The 15,153-nt window shown below is 41.2% G+C and overlaps 1 protein-coding gene across 2 annotated transcripts in view; it reads right to left on the reverse strand.

The window, feature by feature from the left end:
* The window catches only part of LOC126195100 (neutral and basic amino acid transport protein rBAT-like), an 89,316-nt gene that overhangs the window by 15,285 nt on the left and 58,878 nt on the right, over window positions 1–15,153 (reverse strand). The window contains exon 7 of one of the 2 annotated variants that reach the window (XM_049933566.1): window positions 7,661–7,838. In XM_049933566.1, coding sequence (XP_049789523.1) covers window positions 7,661–7,838 — 178 coding nt within the window. Of the gene's footprint in view, window positions 1–7,660; window positions 7,842–15,153 lie in introns of both variants that reach the window. The other variant, XM_049933565.1, reaches the window with a different exon arrangement.

A 15,153-nucleotide genomic window follows, 5' to 3' on the forward strand; every position in this document is an offset into this window, starting at 1 on the left:
CTCAAGTATAGGTCGAACGAGTGTTTTGTAAGCCACCTCCTTTGTTGATGGACTACATTTTCTAAGGTCTCTCCCAATGAATCTCAACCTGGTGCCCGCCTTACCAACAATTAATTTTATATGATCATTCCACTTCAAATCGTTCCGCACGCATACTCCCAGATATTTTACAGAAGTAACTGCTACCAGTGTTTGATCCACTATCATATAATCATACAATAAAGGATCCTTCTTTCAATGTATTCGCAATACATTACATTTGTCTATGTTAAGGGTCAGTTGCCACTCCCTGCACCAAGTGCCTATCCGCTGCAGATCTTCCTGCATTTCGCTACAATTTTCTAATGCTGCAACTTCTCTGTATACTACAGCATCATCTGCAAAAAGCCGCATGGAACTTCCGACACTATCTACTAGGTCATTTATATATATTGTGAAAAGCAATGGTCCCGTAACACTCACCTGTGGCACGCCAGAGGTTACTTTAACGTCTGTAGACGTCTCTCCATTGATAACAACATGCTGTGTTCTGTTTGCTAAAAACTCTTCAATCCAGCCACACAGCTGGTCTGATATTCCGTAGGCTCTTACTTTGTTTATCAGGCGAAAGTGCGGAACTGTATCGAACGCCTTCTGGAAGTCAAGGAAAATAGCATCTACCTGGGAGCCTGTATCTAATATTTTCTGGGTCTCATGAACAAATAAAGCGAGTTGGGTCTCACACGATCGCTGTTTCTGGAATCCATGTTGATTCCTACAGAGTAGATTCTGGGTTTCCAAAAACGACATGATACTCGAGCAAAAAACATGTTCTAAAATTCTACAACAGATCGACGTCAGAGATATAGGTCTATAGTTTTGCGCATCTGCTCGACGACCCTTCTTGAAGACTGGGACTACCTGTGCTCTTTTCCAATCGTTTGGAACCTTCCGTTCCTCTAGAGACTTGCGGTACACGGCTGTTAGAAGGGGGGCAAGTTCTTTCGCTTACTCTGTGTAGAAACGAATTGGTATCCCGTCAGGTCCAGTGGACTTTCCTCTGTTGAGTGATTCCAGTTGCTTTTCTATTCCTTGGACACTTATTTCGATGTCAGCCATTTTTTCGTTTGTGCGAGGATTTAGAGAAGGAACTGCAGTGCGGTCTTCCTCTGTGAAACAGCTTTGGAAAAAGGTGTTTAGTATTTCACCTTTACGCGTGTCATCCTCTGTTTCAATGCCATCATCATCCCGGAGTGTCTGGATATGCTGTTTCGAGCCACTTACTGATTTAACGTAAGACCAGAACTTCCTAGGATTTTCTGTTAAGTCGGTACATAGAATTTTACTTTTGAATTCACTGAACGCTTTACGCATAGCCCTCCTTACGCTAACTTTGACATCGTTTAGGTTATGTTTGTCTGAGAGGTTTTGACTGTGTTTAAACTTGGAGTGAAGCTCTCTTTGTTTTCGCAGTAGCTTCCTAACTTTGTTGTTGAACCACGGTGGGTTTTTCCCGTCCCTTACAGTTTTACTCGGCACGTACCTGTCTAAAACGCATTTTACAATTGCCTTAAACTTTTTCCATGAACACTCAACATTGTCAGTGTCGGAACAGAAATTTTCGTTTTGATCTGTTAGGTAGTCTGAAATCTGCCTTCTATTACTCTTGCTAAACAGATAAACCTTCCTCCTTTTTTTTATATTCCTATTAACTTCCATATTCAGGGATGCTGCAACGGCCTTATGATCACTGATTCCCTGTTCTGCACTTACAGAGTCGAAAAGTTCGGGTCTGTTTGTTATCAGTAGGTCCAAGATGTTATCTCCACGAGTCGGTTCTCTGTTTAATTGCTCGAGGTAATTTTCGGATAGTGCACTCAGTATAATGTCACTCGATGCTCTGTCCCTACCACCCATCCTAAACATATGTGCAATGTATTCCAAATTTTCTCTCAGTTGTTCTGCAACTAATGCTGCTGAGTCAGGAGGTCGGTAAAAGGAGCCAATTATTAACCTAGCTCGGTTGTTGAGTGTAACCTCCACCCATAATATTTCACAGGAACTATCCACTTCTACTACACTACAGGATAAACTACTACTAACAGTGACAAACATGCCACCACCGGTTGCATGCAATCTATCCTTTCTAAACACCGTCTGTGCCTTTGTAAAAATTTCGGCTGAATTTATCTCTGGCTTCAGCCAGCTTTCTGTACCTATAACGATTTCAGCTTCGGTGCTTTCTATCAGCGCTTGAAGTTCCAGTACTTTACCAATGCAGCTTCGACAGTTTACAATTACAATTACTGCTGAAAAGATATTCAAATTATACCCGTCACTTTTCACTATTGCCTTACATGATCTAATGACAGTTTCTGTCACAATTTTATTTTAAATATTGCCACTTGCAATATTAAGTGGTACCCAAAAACTTCTAGAGTTATTCCAAAATCTCAAGGATTCACTCATTTGTGCTACTGGCCCCACCTATTAATTCTCTTTGAAACTCTGATACATAAGTTTTACTCCTTTGATTATGGCATTGAGAGTGAATGGTGTGTTTCTCCCTCCAGCTAGCATCTATATGAAATCTTGTTATCATCTAAAACAGGAAATTGAATTCTGGGTTCTCAGATCTTACAGCAGTGTTAATCCAAGACTGGTTATGGCACTTGAAATTACACTCTGTGTCTTCATTTTCTGCTTCTGTTTTATCCTGGACACACAATACGTAACATCTTATGTGCTTCAACAGCTGTATTTTAATCCTAAGAATGAATCAATACACAACAGTCCAAGGTTTGAACAAGAATATCTCAAGCATGTTGCTAAAACTGTTTGATTTCCATCCTCTGATTACTGTCTTTTCACACTGTGTTTTGTTCGTATTTTTCACAGAAAGGTGGCATTGTTGTTTTTCTTTTTAAATCTGAATAATTCAAATTTCTCTTTTCCTTACTATGTTTAAATGTCAATAGATGTCAGATGTGGCAAATAACGAAGCACCAAAAGCTCCCACCATAGAACAAGCCACTCTGTGGCAAGGACAGTCTAATATATATGGTGAGCAAAAAAAGATGGAAGTAATAAGCAAATAATTAGAGTAACAATTCTGAACTAATGTCACTGACAATGAAGAGGGTGACAGGCAGGATACAATGGCTATCAGATGAGTTACTTAGATAAGAAATACCAAGCTAACAGCAAAATTCAGACCCATTAGTAAGCCAACAGTATGAGCTGTAATCAAGCACCAAGGGAATCACGAATCTCCTGGTCATGACCACATCCACACCCCTCTCTTTAATTAACCTCTCCCAGCCACTATAACCTACCTGATATGCTTATACAATGTTTGTCTTAAACTAACTTACTTCTACTCTCAGTGGAAAACTGCAAAGGTGTCACCATCCTGAAGCCCGATAAAAACCTACTCCACCCACAAAGCTATTAGTCTGTCTCTCTCCTAACAGACCTTAGCAAAATCCTCGAACTAATCCTGATGCCTGACCAATCTGGTTTCCATAACAAGCATTCCACAATCCAGCAATCCTTGCACTTGGTTGAGCACATCTATTAAGCTCAAGCTGTGGTTGCGAAACTTTCTGAGACCATTGCTCCAGCGTGTAATCAGATATTAGCTAGTAACCCCTCCCCTTCCTCCATCATCATCCGCATTAGCATCTAACCAAACTTTGAAATGGGAGGAAAATCCAGGAACACTTTTATTTTTACAATGAGAAAAGTTAAATTTCTGTAGGTTTTTTTATTGAATCATGAACTAATGAGACAGTGAGACAATAGGTACTGCTTATTCTAACAACCTTTCTTCATTGCAATGAAGTAATTCTCAGTGCATCGTAACTGCCACCAGCTACTCCTCCTCAGAAAAGAAAGCTAACTATCTACATTGAGGGCAGAAGTCACTTGCTACAAAACATGCTTCCTCTGTACCAACACTCTCCCTGGTGATATCTGCTTCATCCACATCTCCATTTAAAACAAAACAAGTTTCCTGGACTGTCAGAAATTGGAAGACTTCAGGCTGTCATTACTTTGTGTCTGACCAATGCCATTATTAATTACAATAATAGTAATAATAATAATAATAATAATAATAAGAAGAAGAAAACTATGTAGGCAATACAGCAGTTTAGTAGCCAGTACAAACATTAAAACATTGTGTTGTGCTGTAAATTAGTTGACTTATGTGTTGCAAAGTGAATAAAGAAGCAATTTCTGGTCCACTGCTGGAACTAAAACTTGGAGAAGACACTTTCATGACATATGTAAGCATATGTGCTGTGTATGACTCAATGTTACTTTTGTAGATGCTTGGTACAAAGTACAAATATATGTTTAGTGGTTGCACTATGTGAGGAAAAATATGTTCATACATTAATTTCACAAGCTGTAACCTCCACCACATTGTGTCTCACGTTAAAGCTAATATTTGAAAAAAATGTGATTACTGATAACTTATGCAATCAGCATCACAGTGTTGCAGAACAGTGATAAGGATAGTGATCTTTTAAAAATAATTAGTTTCATTGAAGGAACACAATCGAAACTTTTTGTTTAAAATTTCATTTTACCCCTCAGGGGGTAATTACCCCCGAGGTTAGGAATCATTGAGCTAGACCAAAGAGAGAATCAACAAGAGCAGCATTCCTGAATATGGAGAAAGCATCTGACTATGTCCGGCTCAATGGTCCCATTTACAAACTAGATCAACTTGGGCCCTCAGAGCACAGTTTGCATTATCGATTACATTTTTGTGGAGCACCAATTCTTCAAGAACATGGTATTTGATTCAACTATAAGCAACTAACTGAGGCAGGAGCACTACAATATTTAGTGTTAGGCACATTAGAACTACTGACGGCCTTGGGAGAGCCAGTCCTGACAAAACTCTACCATCTGGTGAGCAAGATGTACGAGACAGGCGAAATACCCTCGGAGTTCAAGAAGAATATAATAATTCCAATCCCAAAGAAAGCAGGTGTTGACAGATGTGAAAATTTCCGAACTATCAGTTTAATAAGTCACAGCTGCAAAATACTAACGCGAATTATTTACAGACGAATGGAAAAACTAGTAGAAGCCGACCTCGGGGAAGATCAGTTTGGATTCCGTAGAAATGTTGGAACACGTGAGGCAATACTGACCTTACGACTTATCTTAGAAGAAAGATTAAGGAAAGACAAACCTACGTTTCTAGCATTTGTAGACTTAGAGAAAGCTTTTGACAATGTTGACTGGAATACTCTCTTTCAAATTCTAAAGGTGGCAGGGGTAAAATACAGGGAGCGAAAGGCTATTTACAATTTGTACAGAAACCAGATGGCAGTCGAGGGGCATGAAAGGGAAGCAGTGGTTGGGAAGGGAGTGAGACAGGGTTGTAGCCTCTCCCCGATGTTATTCAATCTGTATATTGAGCAAGCAGTAAAGGAATCAAAAGAAAAATTTGGAGTAGGTATTAAAATCCATGGAGAAGAAATAAAAACGTTGAGGTTCGCCGAAGACATTGTAATTGTGTCAGAGACAGCAAAGAACTTGGAAGAGCAGTTGAACGGAATGGACAATGTCTTGAAAGGAGGATATAAGATGAACATCAACAAAAGCAAAACGAGTATAATGGAATGTAGTTGAATTAAGTCGGGTGATGCTGAGGGAATTAGATTAGGAAATGAGACACTTAAAGTAGTAAAGGAGCTTTGCTATTTGGGGAGCAAAATAACTGATGATGATCGAAGTAGAGAGGATATAAAAGGTAGACTGGCAATGGCAAGGAAAGCGTTTCTGAAGAAGAGAAATTTGTTAACATCGAGTATAGATTTAAGTGTCAGGAAGTCGTTTCTGAAAGTATTTGTATGGAGTGTAGCCACGTATGGAAGTGAAACATGGACGATAAATAGTTTGGACAAGAAGAGAATAGAAGCTTTCGAAATGTGGTGCTACAGAAGAATGTTGAAAATTAGGTGGGTAGATCACATAACTAATGAGGAGGTATTGAATATGATTGGGGAGAAGAGAAGTTTGTGGCACAACTTGACTAGAAGAAGGGATCGGTCGGTAGGACATGTCCTGAGGCATCAAGGGATCACAAATTTAGCATTGGAGGGCAGCGTGGAGGGTAAAAATCATAGAGGGAGACCAAGAGATGAATACACTAAGCAGATTCAGAAGGATGTAGGTTGCAGTAGGTACTGGGAGATGAAGGAGCTTGCACACGATAGATTAGCATGGAGAGCTGCATCAAACCAGTCTCAGGACTGAAAACAACAACAACAACAACAGGCCCTGATTTGTAAGTAATTTACACAACAACAACAACAACAACAACAGGCCCTGATTTGTAAGTAATTTACACCACACCACTCCAACATTGCTCCATAGGCTGCTGGCATTCCTGGATGCCCATTAGCTCTTGTACATGTATGGTAAGCTACCCCATCCCCTTCCCACGCAATCTTTATCACATGCTTTCTATGCATGCATGGGCCACTTGGCCATCCCTGACTGTGTGTGCTTGGCCAGTGCAGTACATTTGCCTATGCTACATCCCAGCTACCTGATTGTCCATGGGTCAGCTGTTTGCCCATCCCTGCCAATGTGTGCTCTTGAGTGTCCAACTGCCTGCCAATGGGCACTTGAGCTGGAACAGCCCAGCCTACACAAATGATATAACCAAACTGCAAAACCAGTTAGCAAAGAGATTGCACTCAATGTTGACAATACAGTGCTATACATTACAGCTGTTGCTACCTTCTCTTCATCCATTGTAACCTGTAACAACATCTGGACAAAACCATCCAGTGGTGCAACATTTGGAAGATCAAAGTTAACTCAACCAAATGCCAAGCTGTTTACTTCATGGCCAAATACAATCTTCCTGACAGCCAACTCTCCATTGACGGCCATGTTGCTTTGCCATGGATCAGTTACATATTTGGTTGAGTGACGAATTTCCTGAACCAAGAATGTAGTCAATGCTACAAGCAAAGTTTTTGCACTCTTATTTCAATTGTAACCTCTTGTTAAAGGCCAAGGGTTAACAACAAACTGTAAATTGTTACTGTGACACCAGCACAAACTTCTAATCAGTTGTATGGCTTGGAAGTGTGATCTATGGCATCAGACATACCCTTTTGTGCTTCCAAACCCTTCGAAATAAAGCATTCTCTATTATAATAGGAGCTGACAGGTATGTTCCCAATACATACATTAGAAAATGGGTAGTCAATCCACCATTTATTCTGTAGCACAAAATAAATAAATTTTATACTCATTCACAAACTTTGCCCCACTTTCCAGTCACAACACTAGGCAATGAACCTCCTGAAGCTTCCCACAAAAGACAACAACTGACAATAACATTGTATTTTAAATACACAAAAGTACACTAAGACAATTACACAAGACACACAGTCCCCAAACTCCCATTTTCTACACCAAACTAACACAATTTGAACTCTGTTGGATGACAAAGTACTGGGACACATATCCACAAAATCATTTTGTTTATTTGAAAAATCCCTACATGTTCCCTACATTAAATGGACAAGTTTGAACAAATAATGGAAATCTTCTTTTCTGAGTGAGTGCAATTGCAAATCTATCCATCTTTCATTATTTTACTTGCGAGCTAAGTAAGTCTTTAAGGATAATAACTATATACCTCAATGTTGTGGTAATTTTCCAAACCAATTTCATCTCCATAAAATACTGATGTGGTACCAGGCAACATCATGTTGAACAGCAATGCTGCCAGACTTCCATTGGCTGTCTGCAGACGATTAACAAGCCTGTCAGTTTCCACACTACCCATATTCCAGTGGATCCAAGGATAGTTAGGCCTGCTGAACAAATAAATCACATAATCAATGTTCAGAAATCAGGGCTGTTGTAACATTTATCTGTCTCACATTTTATGTACTTATTGTTTTTATCAACATACATGGAAATGACTATGGAATCATTATTTTTCATGTAAAATAGTGAACTGCATAAACCTCCAATTGTGAAAATTTGAAACATAAATAATAGTTCTTGTCTTCATGGGGAAATTCAATTGAGAAAACTTTTATATTAGAAGAGGACAAATTTGTTGTCCGGTAAAATACCTAATACCACCAATAGAAACAGTGAAAGTAGAAATACTATTCTCAGTTTTTAGAACTTGTATGTTCCTCCTTCAGAGAGGGAACCTGGATTCGTTGGCGATAACTGGAAAGGATGGCCAGGTCACTCAGAACCTTAGTTGGGAGGGACCAGCCTTCTGTGAGGACAAGAGAAGACATATCTGTCTCCTCTTGCCTTCACAACAGGCTCTCTCAACTTAAGATCTGAATAACTTGACAGTGGTGTGCATCATGTTAGAAGGTAGCTACATGATTTGTTCTGTGCAAAGAGAGATGAAGGATGTTTTGCAGTGACACCAGTGTGTTCTCTGTCTCTGCCCATGCCTCACGCTTCAGCCGTTGCCTACCCTGTTAACTGACTCTCTCCAGTAGAGTTTACACATTCATAAAACTATCACTTCTAAACATAATACTTGTCATGTTTGTTTTATGCCATCCATAATAAACACCATAGTGGCTACATAACCTCACCATACCTTAACTAATACAAAAATCAATGCTAAATATTCAATGCACATCCTGAAATGCGTGCTACAGGAAGATGTGGCACAATTATGCCATTGGTTGGATCATCACGTAGTATGCTGCTCCCTGTCACTGTGCATCACTCATCCACCGGCCTTCTTATGTGAACACCACTACACCAACCATCCACACCAAACCCCTCCTTTCCCTCTGTAGAAAGAACACAAAAACCTCTGAAATATAGGACTACTACGTCCACTTTAAGTGTCTCAATCAGCAATCTACACCTACATCCATACTACGTATTTTACTTCCTGTAGTCAAGTAGTTATCAGCCGTTTTGTCTCTTTATAATCAGATAATATTTTTTGTTAGATTAAGACAGGAGACCTGTAATTTACCTCATTCTGATTCTGTGTTAGACGAACAATGTTAAATGAATATAAAAACACTTTAACAACAGTGGGAATTTCTGGATTGCACAACACATAAAATAAAGGAAAGGCAACCACTAACCTACAAATCACTGAAGTGTGGCACATAGAAACATACAACAGAAAAAAGTATTTACACATGCTATCAAGCTCTTGCTCTTTTCCTAGTCAAAACACACACATTCTCTCACACACAGACATCAAAACTAACACACCCACAGTCACAGCTAAACTGACTGTTGATTATTGATTGCTCCTGCTCTTTTTCTAGTGAAAGTACACATGTTCACACACACACAATCCCACAGACGCCTAAATTTACACACCCATGGCTGCAGTGAGAGTGACTGTTGATTATTGATAGTAGTTACCTAGGCAGATGGAGGTGGGGAGGGGGTTGGGAAGGATGCATGAGATAAGGAGTGGGTAGCATGGTAGTTTGATGTGGGTCCTTTGACAGATATCTTGGCGGTTGTACAAAGAAGAAGAAGAAGAAGAAGAAGAAGAGAGAGAGAGTTAGAGTTCACAGTGTATAAGAGGCAGAGAAAGGGAGAGCAGTCAGGGATAGAGGGAAGGAAAGTAGAGGACAGTAGAGATTAAGAGGGAGACTTGGAGGGAAGAGAGAAAAGGAGAGGGGTGGAAGAAGGCAAGAGGGAGTGCCCACATGAATGGGGGTGGTGGAGGTGGGCGAAGACAGTACACGATTTGTAAGGGAGTGATGTGGACAGAAGAGGGAAGGCGAAAGGCAAGGTGAGGCAATGGTAAACAGGTTATCTGATGTTTAGGCTAGGTGGATTGCAAAAAGGCAGGTTATGGAGAGACTATTCCAACCTGTGTAATTCAAAGAAATTAGCGCTGGAAGTGAGTATCCAAATGGCTCACATAGTGAATCAGCTGTTTTTTGATGCACAACATGTTCAGCAATTTGATGGTCACATTTGCAGCTTGCCACAGTTTGGCTGTGGCCATTCACATGAGTAAACAGTTGGTTATTTGTCATGCCCACACAGAATGCTGCACAGTAATTGCAGCATAGCTGATATGTAACATGGATGCTTTCAGATGTAGCCCTGCCTTTTATACTTAGAAAATCATGTGACTGGACTGTGGTAGGAAGCTGCAAGTGAGTGTATGGAACATGTCTTGCACCGGGGTTGACCACCACCTACTCCCCAAACACCACAAACCCAACTATACAGGTAGCCCTACTCATCATCCAACTGGTATTAGGTACAATGCTCCCACAAAATGAACCTCTTCGACCAACACCTGTAACCTACCATCCTACATTCAAGACACCACTCACTTAATTCAAGACACCACTCACTTCCTTCACTGCCTTCCCATAGTTCCTGTCCTATTTCCCCAGATTCCCTGTTGGTCACTGTGAGTGTGATGTCCTTGTGCACCAACATCCCCCAATCCCCCATGCCAATGGCCTTGCAACTATGAAACATTACCTTTCCAAATGTTCTGCTGATACCAAACACACAAACTTTTTCCTAATTCTCCTAGCCAAACACATCCTGAACCACAATTATTTCACTTTCAAAAAGCAAAATCTATAAACAAATCCATGGTACAGCCATGAGTACTTGCATGGCACTGTCCTATGCCAATTTATTTTGGGTCATCTGGAGGAATCCTTCCTAACCAGTCAACACCTACAGCCCATTGTCTGAGTCAAATTCGATGATGGCATTTTCATGATCTGGAATCGTGGCAGGGACCACCTTTGCTCTTTCCCCCACAACCTCAACACCTAATGCTAAATGCACTTCACCTGGTCTTTCTCAACTCAATGAGCCATCTTCCTACATGTCACTCTCCACCTCTCAGAAGTGCACCACCCACCTACAGCTATCACCTGTTACATGTCAAAAAATCTCTTTCTTACAACCTCACTATTTGTTGACGCCACATCTTCAGTGGAAAGCAGGAGTTTTCAAAATACACCGATAACCTGACCAGACCCTTTATTGACAGACAATATCCTATTCAACTCGCTCATAAACAGATATCCCATGCCGTCACCTCCTCTGACACCAGTAAACCTATTAGCCAGCCACCTCTGGTCACCCAGTATTACGATGCCCTTGAAAAGCTCAATCACACCCTTCAAGTCTTCAACTATATCTTATCATGGTGTGAGATGAGGGATCTACCCACATTACCCAAAGTTGCCACCTGCCATCCATCCAATCTAATAAAATGTCTTTGTCCATCCCTCTTCCAATCCTGGTTCTAATCCTGCACCTCACGGATCATTCCCTTGTGGTCAACCCAAGTGCAATACCTGTCTCATAATACATCCACCCACCACTTCCTACAGCAGTCCAATCACAGGCATTTCCTGCCCTATAAAAGGCAGGGGCCTCTGTGAAAGCTTCCATGTTATATATTAGCTATGCTGCGATTACTGTGCAGCATTCTATGTGGGCGTGACAAGTAACCACCTGCCTGCTAGCATGAATGACCACTGTCAAACTAACAAAAAGTGCAAACTTGACCACTCACTTGCCAAACATGTTGTGCACCACAACACAAACACCTCCAACAGCTGCTTTAGTCCATCCATCCATCCATATGGCACAAGCCATATGGATACTCGCTTCCATCATGATGTTGAGAACTGCCTCTCAAGCATATCCTGCACTCTTGTAGTCCCTCCATTAATTTTTTTTCCCACTGCCTCACCCTGCCTTTGCCTTCTCTCCTCTGACCACACCACTTCTTCCCCATCCAGATTGTGCAGTGCCTTCTCTCACTGCCCCCCCCCCCTCCCCCCATGTGGATAGTCCCTCTCTTCTTTTCACACCTCTTTCCCTTTCTCTCTTCCCTCCTAGTCTCCCTCCTCATCTCTACCTTCCTGTATTTTCCCCCTTCCATCCTCACCCCTCCTCCCTCTCTCTACCTCTTATATGCTCTACCTTCTGAATGCCTTTTGTCTAGTTGTCCAGCTACTGAGTCACCTATCAAAAGATCTGCATCACACTATTGTGCTACCCCTTGCTCACCTCATGCATCTTTCCATACCCTGTTCCCACCTCAATTGTCTGGGCAATTGCTATCGATAATCATCAATCTGTCTTGCCATGGCTGCAGGTTTATATCTTTGGGTGTCTGTGTGTGAATGCGTGTACTTCAACTAGAGAAAGAGGGAGGGTTCAAAAGCTAGTGTAAATACTGTTTTCTATTGTTTGTTTCAGTGCTATGTAGATAGTTTGCCGTGAATAGTAGAATCTGGTTCAGTACTGCGACACATAATGTAGACACATTATACACAAATTAACATTTCCATGCCAGTAAAAATGGTGCGTATTCACCACAAGGATTAGCCCATTAATGGAAAGAAAGCACACACATTTCAGCAGAATAATGTTATGCTACTGGGAGAGCCAGTCATGACAAAACTCTACCATCTGGTGAGCAAGATGTATGAGACAGGCGAAATACCCACAGACTTCAAGAAGGATATAATAATTCCAATACCAAAGAAAGCAGGTGTTGACAGATGTGAAAATTACCGAACTATCAGTTTAATAAGTCACAGCTGCAAAATACTAACGCGAATTCTTTACAGACGAATGGAAAAACTGGTAGAAGCGGACCTCGGGGAAGATCAGTTTGGATTCTGTAGAAATGTTGGAACACGTGAGGCAATACTAACCTTACGACTTATCTTAGAAGAAAGATTAAGAAAAGGCAAACCTACGTTTTTAGCATTTGTAGACTTAGAGAAAGCTTTTGACAACGTTAACTGGAATACTCTCTTTCAAATTCTGAAGGTGGCAGGGGTAAAATACAAGGAGCGAAAGGCTATTTACAATTTGTACAGAAAGCAGATGGCAGTTATAAGAGTCGAGGGGTATGAAAGGGAAACAGTGGTTGGGAAAGGAGTGAGACAGGGTTGTAGCCTCTCCCCGATGTTATTCAATCTGTATATTGAGCAAGCAGTAAAGGAAACAAAAGAAAAATTCGGAGTAGGTATTAAAATTCATGGAGGAGAAGTAAAAACTTTGAGGTTCGCCGATGACATTGTAATTCTGTCAGAGACAGCAAAGGACTTGGAAGAGCAGTTGAACGGAATGGACAGTGTCTTGAAAGGAGGATATAAGATGAACATCAACAAAAGCTAAACGAGGATAATGGAATGTAGTCAAATTAAATCGGGTGATGCTGAGGGGATTAGATTAGGAAATGAGACACTTAAAGTAGTAAAGGAGTTTTGCTATTTAGGGAGTAAAATAACTGATGATGGTCGAAGTAGAGAGGGTATAAAATGTAGACTGGCAATGGCAAGGAAAGCGTTTCTGAAGAAGAGAAATTTGTTAACATCGAGTATAGATTTAAGTGTCAGGAAGTCGTTTCTGAAAGTATTTGTATGGAGTGTAGCAATGTATGGAAGTGAAACATGGACGATAACCAGTTTGGACAAGAAGAGAATAGAAGCTTTCGAAATGTGGTGCTACAGAAGAATGCTGAAGATAAGGTGGGTAGATCACGTAACTAATGAGGAGGTATTGAATAGGATTGGGGAGAAGAGAAGTTTGTGGCACAACTTGACTAGAAGAAGGGATCGGTTGGTAGGACATGTTTTGAGGCATCAAGGGATCACAAATTTAGCATTGGAGGGCAGCGTGGAGGGTAAAAATCGTAGAGGGAGACCAAGAGATCAATACACTAAGCAGATTCAGAAGGATGTAGGTTGCAGTAGGTACTGGGAGATGAAGAAGCTTGCACAGGATAGATTAGCATGGAGAGCTGCATCAAACCAGTCTCAGGACTGAAGACCACAACAACAACAACTGGAGATGCTAAGCATGCAAACACGTACAAGCTCACGTGTGTTCCCCCCCCCCCCCCCCCCCCCCCGCCACACGCACCCACCCACCCACGCGCGCACACACACACACACACACACACACACACACACACATGCAGACATGCACACACATGGAAGTGCTATCTCACATGACACTAGTGAAATTACATATCTATGTGCCTAGGAAGACGAAGGTAATGAGAAGTAGTAGAAATGAGAACAGCGAGAAACTTAACATCAGGATTGATGGTCACGAAGTCAATGAAGTTAAGGAATTCTGCTACCTAGGCAGTAAAATAACCAATGACGGACGGAGCAAGGAGGACATCAAAAGCAGACTCGCTATGGCAAAAAAAGGCATTTCTGGCCAAGAGAAGTCTACTAATATCAAATACCAGCCTTAATTTGAGGAAGAAATTTCTGAGGATGTACGTCTGGAGTACAGCATTGTATGGTAGTGAACCATGGACTGTGGAAAAACCGGAACAGAAGAGAATCGAAGCATTTGAGATGTGGTGCTATAGGCGAATGTTGAAAATTAGGTGGACTGATAAGGTAAGGAATGAGGAGGTTCTATGCAGAATCGGAGAGGAAAGGAATATGTGGAAAACACTGATAAGGAGAAGGGACAGGATGTTAGGACATCTGCTAAGACATGAGGGAATGATTTCCATGGTACTAGAGGGAGCTGTAGAGGGCAAAAACTGTAGAGGAAGACAGAGATTGGAATACGTCAAGCAAATAATTGAGGATGTAGGTTGCAAGTGCTACTCTGAGATGAAGAGGTTAACACAGCACAGGAAAGGAATTCGTGGTGGGCCGCATCAAACCAGTCAGTAGACTGATGGAAAAAAATAATATATATATATATATATATATATATATATATATATATATATATATATATATATATATATATATATATTACACCAACAACCTGAAAACAGCTTTCGCATCCCGTAACTACCCTCCCGACCTGGTACAGAAGCAAATAACCAGAGCCACTTCCTCATCTCCTCAAACCCGGAACCTTCCACAGAAGAACCCCAAAAGTGCCCCACTTGTGACAGGATACTTTCCGGGACTGGATCAGATTCTGAATGTGGCTCTCCAGCAGGGATACGACTTCCTCAAATCCTGCCCTGAAATGAGATCCATCCTTCATGAAATCCTCCCCACTCCACCTAGAGTGTCTTTCCGCCGTCCACCTAACCTTCGTAACCTCTTAGTTCATCCCTATGAAATCCCCAAACCACCTTCCCTACCCTCTGGCTCCTACCCTTGTAACCGCCCCCGGTGTAAAACC

The sequence above is a fragment of the Schistocerca nitens genome, chromosome 7 (assembly GCF_023898315.1).
Source record: "Schistocerca nitens isolate TAMUIC-IGC-003100 chromosome 7, iqSchNite1.1, whole genome shotgun sequence".
Lineage (NCBI taxonomy): Eukaryota > Metazoa > Arthropoda > Insecta > Orthoptera > Acrididae > Schistocerca > Schistocerca nitens.